Source organism: Opisthorchis viverrini, assembly GCF_000715545.1.
Source record: "Opisthorchis viverrini unplaced genomic scaffold opera_v5_780, whole genome shotgun sequence".
NCBI lineage: Eukaryota > Metazoa > Platyhelminthes > Trematoda > Opisthorchiida > Opisthorchiidae > Opisthorchis > Opisthorchis viverrini.
The window spans coordinates 1-9,619 of NW_008752462.1; the positions used below are offsets into that span (position 1 = coordinate 1).

The 9,619-nt window shown below is 46.5% G+C and overlaps 2 protein-coding genes across 2 annotated transcripts in view; both read left to right on the plus strand.

Moving 5' to 3' along the window:
• Window positions 1-3,513: 3,513 nt before the first annotated feature.
• T265_15727 (hypothetical protein) lies at window positions 3,514-3,759 on the plus strand (the record flags this gene model as incomplete). Its single annotated transcript, XM_009179022.1, has 1 exon — window positions 3,514-3,759. A coding segment is annotated over one exon (243 nt), but the record flags the coding sequence as incomplete, so codon positions are not given.
• A 275-nt stretch (window positions 3,760-4,034) lies between these two features.
• The window catches only part of T265_12075 (hypothetical protein), a gene marked incomplete at both ends in the record, with an annotated part of 17,772 nt that continues 12,187 nt past the window's right edge, over window positions 4,035-9,619 (plus strand). The window contains 2 exons of the mRNA XM_009179023.1: window positions 4,035-4,673; window positions 9,092-9,316. Of these exons, the coding sequence (XP_009177287.1) occupies window positions 4,373-4,673; window positions 9,092-9,316 (526 nt within the window). The remainder of the gene's footprint in view (window positions 4,674-9,091; window positions 9,317-9,619) is intronic.

Genomic DNA, 9,619 nt, shown 5'->3' on the forward strand with positions numbered 1-9,619 from the left:
AGTCAAAAGCAGCTTTTAAATCAAGAAAATCTATCAACTCGGGACGTGGCTCCGTTCAAGGACTTGTCCCAAGGTGAATATATGGTTGATGCATGTTCTGCGAGGGCGAATTTCAGCTTGATTCTCACGAATGTGCCTTTCCTGATACTATGTTAACCTGCGCCAAACAGTGCCAGATAGCAACTTAGATGGGATGGGTACGTCCTTGCACCATTTTTTGGTGACTGGGATGATTTCCGAGGAGCTCCATTCGACTAGTATTCTCTTTTTGTTCAACATCTGCAGTATGGTTGTCAGACTGTTCACGGGACCTCTCCACCTTTGAAAAGTGCGGAACCATTCAGGCCAAGTGCCTTTTCATGTTGAAGGATCGATATGTTACTCTTTATTTCTGTTGTTGATGGTGGGTCGGTGTTGATGTTCCATTCAGACCCGGTGGGTTTTTCCGGCAGTTGTGTTGGAGGATGCCAGTTGGAATGTGCTCAGCCCATCTCTCAAGACGATTTTGTGGTTGAATTCTCGTTCCGTCTTTTTTTGATCAGTTGGACGCGATTGTTGCTTGCAGCGGAAGCCTTCTCCATATCCTGGGTCTTGAAATCCACCGACGTTTTCTGTTATTCTTCGAACTTCTGATTACCCGGCGATTGAGGGATCTACGTGCGTCATCATAGTCGCTTGCTGCTATGGCCTTTGTGGAGACAATAAATCTGTTGATCTCGACGATATCCAGTGTTTATTTAGTTGAGCCTGATGGCTTCGATGGACAATTCTGAATGCTGAGAGCATAGCTTGTTTAACCCGCTTACATTCAATCTCCAAGCAATCTCTTTCATCCGTATGGCTGTGCGTTTCCAATAGCCAGGTCACATGGATACTCTTGAGCTACTGAAACTTGTCGAAGTTGATTAATGGATTTGCTCCGCTTTCGCACGCGTAATTCTGACGGAAAGCGAAGCACTAACTGAAACCGCACAGTGGCTTGATGAGAGTCAAGTTGCGTACCCCAGGAGGAACGACAAACCTTACTTGAAGACCTCCATCGGTATGTGATAGTCGCATGACTCTGTTGAGTCTGCGACTGCCTTGCGATCTGTGGCCTCCGAGTAACTGGATGTTAGCGCTTGTGTTGGAAGTTAGTACTGGCCAGGAACAGAAGATGGTTAGCACAACGGAAGCAGTTGCTTACCATTATCTGACATCTAACAGTGCTTCTTCCGGACCTAGTCGTCCAAATTGGGCATTCATATCACCTGAAGGTTTACTATATCCATCCCTCTTGCTGCTCAAAGCAGTCGCGACAGATGTCGACAAACCCCATCCTTCTCAGTCTCAGACTTGCAGTCTGTCGGGGCGCGTGCTGTTGAGACAAATAAACACCGCCTACCGCATCGACCTGCGTTGAAGCATCAGTGTTGAACACTGATGTCATGCTGCCGATGATGATGATGATGATCTCAATTGAGCCAGACAACCGCACAGCAATAAAAAGCTGACTGTTAACTGGCATCCAGTCCAATGAAGCGTTTTCAGCCTTGAGATTGAGTGCAATCCCAACACCACGAGCCGTTGCGTCAGGATCACCAGATACCCGAAGAGTGAAATGTGGAAAATTCGAGCTCGTCCTAAACGGCCTGAAGTGGGATCTTGTATGAGTGTTTTGGAGACAGCATACATCCACGGGGAAGGTTTTCTTGAGAGACCCTTCCCTTAGCCAATGGATCGATGTTCTGACCCAGTTGGCTGCAGGGGACTGGCCTGGCCCGAAGACGCAAGGAGTAAGGATTTGTCTCACTCCCAATGCAGCTGCGCACAGCAGGTACCTTTTGGGCAGCGTCGGATTCTTTCGTTTTAAAAGTATTTCGACCGTATTGAGTAATGTGCCAGCGGTCACGGGCAATCCTTGGATGATCGGAGTTTGCGGTTTTTAGGGCTGACCTGTTCTAACCCGTTCTTTGTCAGAGGAAGGCAGCATCGCTGCTACTATGAATATGTAGTTGCTGGTCGCCTAGGAACAACAACGCCTTACTACCTTCACACTCCCATCGTAGAGGATAGCACGACTTTGCTCCCAAACCGCCTCATAATACGACTTCTCGTAGTTGTTGTCCCCCAGATCTTCCTAGTCGATTTCTTGATTGATAGTCTGGCGAACTAGACTCGATTTTGGCGACTTTTGTTGAATCTGTGGGGTGGTTGGGAAGTATTTCCTCTAGTCGAACTCTCATTTCTCGCCCTCGACCACCCCTACCAGCACTAATTCGCTCACCGTTTGGAAACCTGTGATAGGTGGAAATATTTCATTCCGTAGGCCAAGGCGATCGACGCGGAAAGTCCAGAGGCGCAATATCCATATTGCTCCTGGGGACTTGTGGAATACGGAACAAATTCCAGAATTTGGAACCCCCGGATGACGTTGCGGCATTTATGGCGCCGACGTAATATCAGTTTGGCGCTCAAGGGCAAAGTGCACAATATGCGGTTCGATCTGCTCTAATTTATCAATCCGAGACGGCTGCTACAGATATTCTAAGACTCTGTTTGACCATCGCCGCCCCCGAAACACTGCGGGATTCGGTTGGAAAATCAAATCAGTAGTGCCAAGATGCGCTTGATGGTAGGGTATTTGCCCTCACAGTCCTCGTTGCTCAGCCATGCGTCGGGTGAATAGGACCCGGAGTTGATCAGTCCATGACTTGGCAACGAATCATAAAGGCTCTCACCAAGCAGCTCACTCTCGTTCGTAACTACCGTCTCTCTGGATTGGGATCTCACGATGAAACAAACCAATAGTTGGTGGTCTTGATAGGCCTGATTATGTTACGCAGCTAATGTCGATCTTGCATCAAACCTATCACCGCTGCGTAGCTCTTTCACTCTTTTTCATATGGGACATCCAACATCAGTCTACTGACCTAAAAAGCGTGATTTTGGTCCTATTATTATCCTTTTCCTCTCTGGAATCATTTAACTTTGATACACGGCTTACAGCCGGAAGACTGACCCACTGACAGTATTTTTATTGTGCAAGTTGGTCACTGTGCTGATCAGCTGCTTGCGGCCGAACCGTTCTGTACCCAACTGCAAATCGGAAGCTGACCAGTTCGAATCTCGTGGGAGATTATTAGTAGTAAGTAGTAATCGTCCATCTGCAACAGCATTTTTAGTGCATAGCTGCCGTGCCACCTGAAGGAAGCACAACACCTTGGATACTGCCAGGTCGCCGAAGCCCTAGACAAGAGCGTTCAACATGCATATTTTGCGTTTGAACCACGGACCTTCCGCTCAGTAATTTCGCGCCTTAACCATACAGCTATCTTCGGCTCGAAATAGTGGGAGACTAGTTAGATGCGCACTGCTACTAGTTCTCAGTAAGGATGATTCAGTTGTACAGATTTTCGGCATAAGTTGGCTTCGCTTGATGGACGAAATCTTAATTGAAAAATTCCATTACCTCATGCCAACAGAAAGCAACTGAGAATGCTTATCATTGGAATAAATTTGTTTTGCTCTCAGCCAGCTTCAGCAGATTCCAATCACAAATCAACCGGGGAAACTTACGTTTGCCGGCCCTCCGTGTGCGTTTACCATCCTCATTCGTCTTCAGTCAGGGCCCGACGAACCCAAGCACCCACTCAGCGACGGCCACCACTGCGGCTTTGATTACGATTCGACCGCGTTGATGGTCGATTCGCTGGGTCGACGTGGGGTGCACACCCCAAGGAAGCAGATACTCACCTTTCCCAGCCGAAACCCGGGCTGACTCCTGCCGAACGAATTGTTTTTTTTAGTGTGTGAGATCACTGTACCCCACTGAGCACACATGGTCTGTAGATTCATTCCATAACAAAATCTTGCTCAGTTTGGCGATTGGAAAGTGTAGAGTAGCTGATTTTGGTTCAGTCCAGCAACTGGATGAGCTGAGTGTGATACAAGCATGAACAGTGGTTCCCCCTTGGTTGAGCGCGTTTTTTTCACTCGGAATTAGAACATATTTAATCGAGTATTCAGTTTGAGTGGTAAGAAAAGGCTCATTTATTTCACAGACGTTGATTACTTGCGTGAGCTGAGTGCATTGTAAATTCGTTTCAGTCGGGGATAGTACATTCTTCACCCGACACATGACGTGTTCAAATTAAATGTTTGGCTGTGGGACTACTGATCGATTGGAAATGTGGGTTAGGTGTAATGCCTTACTTTGACTCCTGTCAGGAGAAGTCCTCATCCAGTGTGCACGTATCGACGACTATTAAGCTGTTAGATTCATGATTCAAGCCTGATAGAGTATAAAACAACACGAAAACGGAGCGACACTTTCGTAACACAAAATGTTGTGCAGTATAAACGCCGCTTAGTAGACCATTCCCTTCTTTGCATGCTACGCTTCGTTCGCTCTCGGATGCGAATATTGGTGATCATGTTTCTTTCCATTTCTACTCTCATAGTGGTGGTGTTGTCATTTATTTCGACCGTGTGGAGGTTGTCAACTTTCTATCGGCCCCCAGTGGTAAATCTTCCCTTTCGTTACTTCACCTCCGGATTATTTACAGTATTCGACATAGTCAAGAACTACACGGCAGATTATGACAAAACCCTTATCTACAACAAGATCCATCATGAACTGAATCAGTTTTGCAGCATACATACTTTGCAAGAAGTGTATATCGAAATGTTTGGTAAGGTTGTTTTCCACATTCAAGGCGCCGCCTTTTTGTTATTTCTTATGAATGCGGGGAAATAAATGCGTGTGAATCTGACATTGCTAAGGATTGACGGCAAGGACTCGTTACGGCGAACTTACTGGGGCGGTCTCAACGGACCGCGTGAATTTTTCCGTATGGTGCTCACAGGCTCAAAACATGTTTTTCCTAACATTGGTCTACCTGGCCTCGTAGTTGTCTGGAACTCTTGCACACGCCACTCCTCGTGTTCCGCCATAGGTGCGGAAGGAATCCGAAGGGTCGCATAGTCCACATAAAACTTTCAGGACTAGCCAAGAGGAAGTTTGGAAAATCAGCAGGTTAATTACTAGCGTCTTTGAGTTCATTGTTTGTTATTAATCTCTTTGGCATTTTCCCGCGTTTTCATTAATCTACATCCCGATGGGTTGAAATTTTTTGTCATAATTTCCGAAAGTTGGATTTTACTTTGTTCAGTGATGTCCATCAACCATCTTTTTTCTTGGCCTGCAAGCCACTTTGCTTCCGACATGTTTAATGTGGAGACGAAAGCTCTTTAAAATTAAGTATTCCACCATCCTCGTAGTTGGTCAGACCACACCGGTTCGCGCAATCACAACACCTGAAAAGTTGATTTCGATGAAGTCGCAACTAGAAAATACAGTTATAAATGGAACGCGATTAAAATATGTGGTTTTCTATAGAGAAAAATGTTGGTAGCTCGGGTATCGTAGATGGTTGTTGGTTTGTTCGCTGAGCTGGGCAATTCGATTGCAAACGTCTCATCACCAATCGAGGTGACATCATCAGTTCGTTATTAAGGGGCTTAGTGGTGCGTAGCGATGAGTTGGGTGTTGTGCGTTAGGTAGTGTTGTCCGTGTGTGCCCACGGACGAGGATGACAAGCTCAGTGGTCACCTGGGTATCTGCGAACCGGGACACAGGATAACAGTGCAAACAATGGAACCGCCCGACCGAGCAACCAACCGTGATCAAAGGTCAGCCCCGGCTAGCAGCTTTACAAACAGGCAACACCACTCAACGCACAACAACCAACTCATCGCTACGCACCAGCACCCTCCCTAACAACGCACTGATGATATCATCTCGATTGGTGATGAAACGTTTGCAATCAAAATACCAAGCTCAGCGAACAAATCAACGACCATGGTCCGTAGTTGTTTTCAATCAATTGGAAAAAGTTTGCGACCGATTCAGAAGTCATCGTTTCAGAGCAGCTTGGTAAACATTCGGTAGTTTCTATCTGGGCAACTTTTTGCTTTTGACGCCTACAGGCCATCTTCATTGGCCTGATGAAGCTTTTGTGTCAAAAGCGAAACTTTGCCCAAATAAAAACTACTGATTGTTTACCAAGCTCTTTTGAAACCAACGACCAGATTAGGTGGTCAAGTGGATGGTAAAAAGAAGGCACTCAACCGGAGTTAATTAGGAATCGTTGCTGCTCGACCAAGACACATGGTGATTTTACTGACGCAAAGTTGATTGCTCTACTCGAATGGCGATCACGTCTGCTGTGACCAATGCATTTTGTCCAACAGTGGATCGATTTGGTGGCACTCGACATATCACGTTGAACAATCCAACCGGTTTGATTTGTATTGACCAGGCGAGCTGCAACCACCCTCGTCAATTCTACTGCATGACGGCATGTGGTGAGTAATTTTTTCAGACAGTTTTGAGTCGTCCAGTCGACGTGGCTCAAGAAACACTCACAAGCGAGTAAAATTGTCGTCACAGAGGAGTCACGGAGCGGTATCTTATCGTTGGTGTTTTCGCCGAAGTGGATACTTACCCAAGCGGGATTGAGCGTTCTTCCATCCGAAGTTGTTGGTACCCCCTTAGGTGTTCCATTGTCGCTTTGGGATGCTAGCTTTGTGTAGATGGTCACCTTCAAGGTTGACGGCTTAAGTCTTCTGCTTGAAGGGTGGTCTCAAATAGCATACTAAATGTTGTATCGTGGGTGGTCGTCTATGAGCTACGCCTGCACTGAGCCTACCAGACTACGCGACAGGGAGAAGACAGAGAACTGAGGACACGGCTGTATTCCGAGAACAAAACATAGAGAGCGTCTGCGTAATATATAGGATGACTAAATGGCCAAATATGGTCGATCACTTGTTCCCTCCGTACAACCAATAGCGATGTTCCAGTCATGAACAAATCTCAGGCCCACTACCCTGGTCATATGTTGCTAAGCCGTGTTTAGTTAGAGCCGCCAACGCACCTTCCGGACGTGTCGAACCGATGGTTACCTTGGGGATGCGTCACTCTCTGCGCACGTACTTCTTCCATGTCTGGGCGTGTCCTGACACTAAACATCTCGGGGAATCCGTTTTCCGAAATTCTCTCAATATGCACGTTCATTGTGCATCTACCATGCCATTTATACAGATCCTCCAAACACTGTCTGCCCAACGCTTAACGTGTATTTCTGTAGTGTGACAGATGAGGTGAATGCACGAATCTGCAAGGCTCGGGCCGCGTTTGCTAACTTGAGACACCTAAGGCGTCAGAATGGTTTATCCCTGAATCTGAAGGGACTTGTGTATCAAGCTACAGTACGTGCTGTCGGTGCTACTCGCCTTCCAGGATGGGGACCGCGTAATCCTCACTGTGATTGGTTGGAGACACTACAAGATATGGCTGCCAACCGATGTCAGTGGCGTTCTTGTCGTCAGTTTCTATCCAGATTGCCTGAGTGAATGTCTGGAGGTGTAGGCGCCTCGGAATGATTGTATTAAGCTAGCCCTAAATCCCTCCCCCGTCCACCTTTATTCTTTTCTTTACAATAAGGCTTTTAAATAAGTCATGGTTGTACGGCAGCGAAGCATCGGTGTTGAACACTGATGTCATGCTGTTGATGATGATGATTAACATGTATTTCATGTTAACGAAACTGTGAAAATGTACTGGACAGATCAAGTTACGTTCTTATTTACCCGCAGCAGAAACGTTTTGGCTAATGCGACGTCAAGAAACCGAAAGGTATTGTCGACCCCTTGCTCCGCACTGAACTGGAGCTCCGGCTTAGCCGAATTAGGTGTTCGGGATCATCCCGATTGTGGTGGGACAATCGCGGAAAATCAAAATTACATCAACACCGTATGGATGAAATGGTGAATGACCGCTGGGTTGTTTGTTGAGGTGAGCAATTTGTTTGCAACCGTTTCATTACCGGTCGAAGTGTCACAATCAGTGCGTTGTGAGTGAAGATGATTGTTTCTTGCGCGTGCCTCTCGCCCAGGTCGACCTTGACCGACCATTGGTTGTTCACGTGGGCATTTCTATTGGTACCTTAAATCTCGGCGCAATTCCACTCAATGCGCAAAGCATGTCAGCTCGGCTGGTGATGAGACGTTTGCAGCCAAACTGTTCAGCTCGGTGAGCATACCAACTTCATATTGCGCCTGTCTTCGTTCACTAGCCTGACCCACTAGTCCAGTCACTGAAACTTGTGCTACCAAAGACTATTGGAAACAATGTTGGACTGCAGTGGCAGCAAAGGTGGAGACAGATGTCGACGTCGTTAAGTTTGGTAAAACCTTCAGACAGGTGTGGAACAAGTTATGGGATACCACATATAAAGCTCACCACGGACTTCGATATTCGTTCAGCTGTAGCACCGTTTCGGTGCCTAACTGCCATGCCACCCGAAGGAAGCACGAGGGCTGGGATACTGCCAGGTTGCCCAAGCCTAGACAGGAGAAGTCGAGTGGTGGAAGTCGGGTTCGAACCGCGGACCTTCCGGTCAGTAAATTCGCGCTCTAACCACTTGGGCCATCTCGCCCCCGACTTCGATATTATGATCACCAGGTGGATGAAACGTTCCACCCGACCGGTCAATCGAATCTGTGAGCCACACGAATGCACACGATTTCAATTGCAGCATCTTGCCGGAGAGGCGAATCGTTAAGCTCTTTCGTAGTCACAATATGAGTAAGTTTGAAGTGTGGTATACAAGGTATGTACATCTGTACTGTTTGAGCCGATTCGTAAGGTTTTTGCACATTGGGGCAAATGTAGTATTTCCACTTTTCTGGGTTGCTTCGACGCTTCTGTCAATCCCGAGAAAGGGGCACTATCCTTATCTCTACGAGAGCAGTGTTAGAGAGAGAGAGAGAAATGTTAACATATCGTAGGATATCTCTATCAGTTCTGACGAAATGGCCAAAGGGCTAACAGACCCGTGCAGGCAAGCCAACTAGAAGTCAGCCGCAATTAGATTATCACTTAATGTGGTGATATTCTTTTGCTACTCTATGTACTGTTGATCGACGAGTATCGTGAACCCATGTCTGAGGTGCCTTAACTGAGGAATTCTGGAATTTGACTAAACTGCCACGTCACTGGAATTCGGTATTTCTTCATATTTGAACTTGATATCTCTCCATTCAGATCAAATTGATGAATACTTGAAGCGAACTTTACAGGAAGATCTTACGGTAATGGCTCCTGGACTATTCGTTCAAGCCGTGCGGGTCACAAAACCGAAAATTCCGGACGCAATCAGACGCAATTATGAGGCAGTAGAGGCGGAAAAAACAAAGCTACTAATAGCCAACCAGCGCCAGAAGGTTATCGAACGAGAAGCAGAGACAGAACGACGCAAGGCAGTGATAGGTATGTGTTTTGTTTGGTGCAGCGTTATGATGTGTACGAACGACCCCGTCATGTCCAATGTTTGGTGTTTGGGGAAACACTTTGGCAATTACCATCTGCCATTTCTTCACTAAAAGTGCACAAACGCAAGGCAGAGGTATGTGTTTTGTTTGGTGCAGCGTTATGATGTGTACGAACGACCCCGTCATGTCCAATGTTTGGTGTTTGGGGAAACAAACACGCAATTACCATCTGCCATTTCTTCACTAAAAGTGCACAATGGTTGAGCAACAATATATATATATATATATATATATATATATA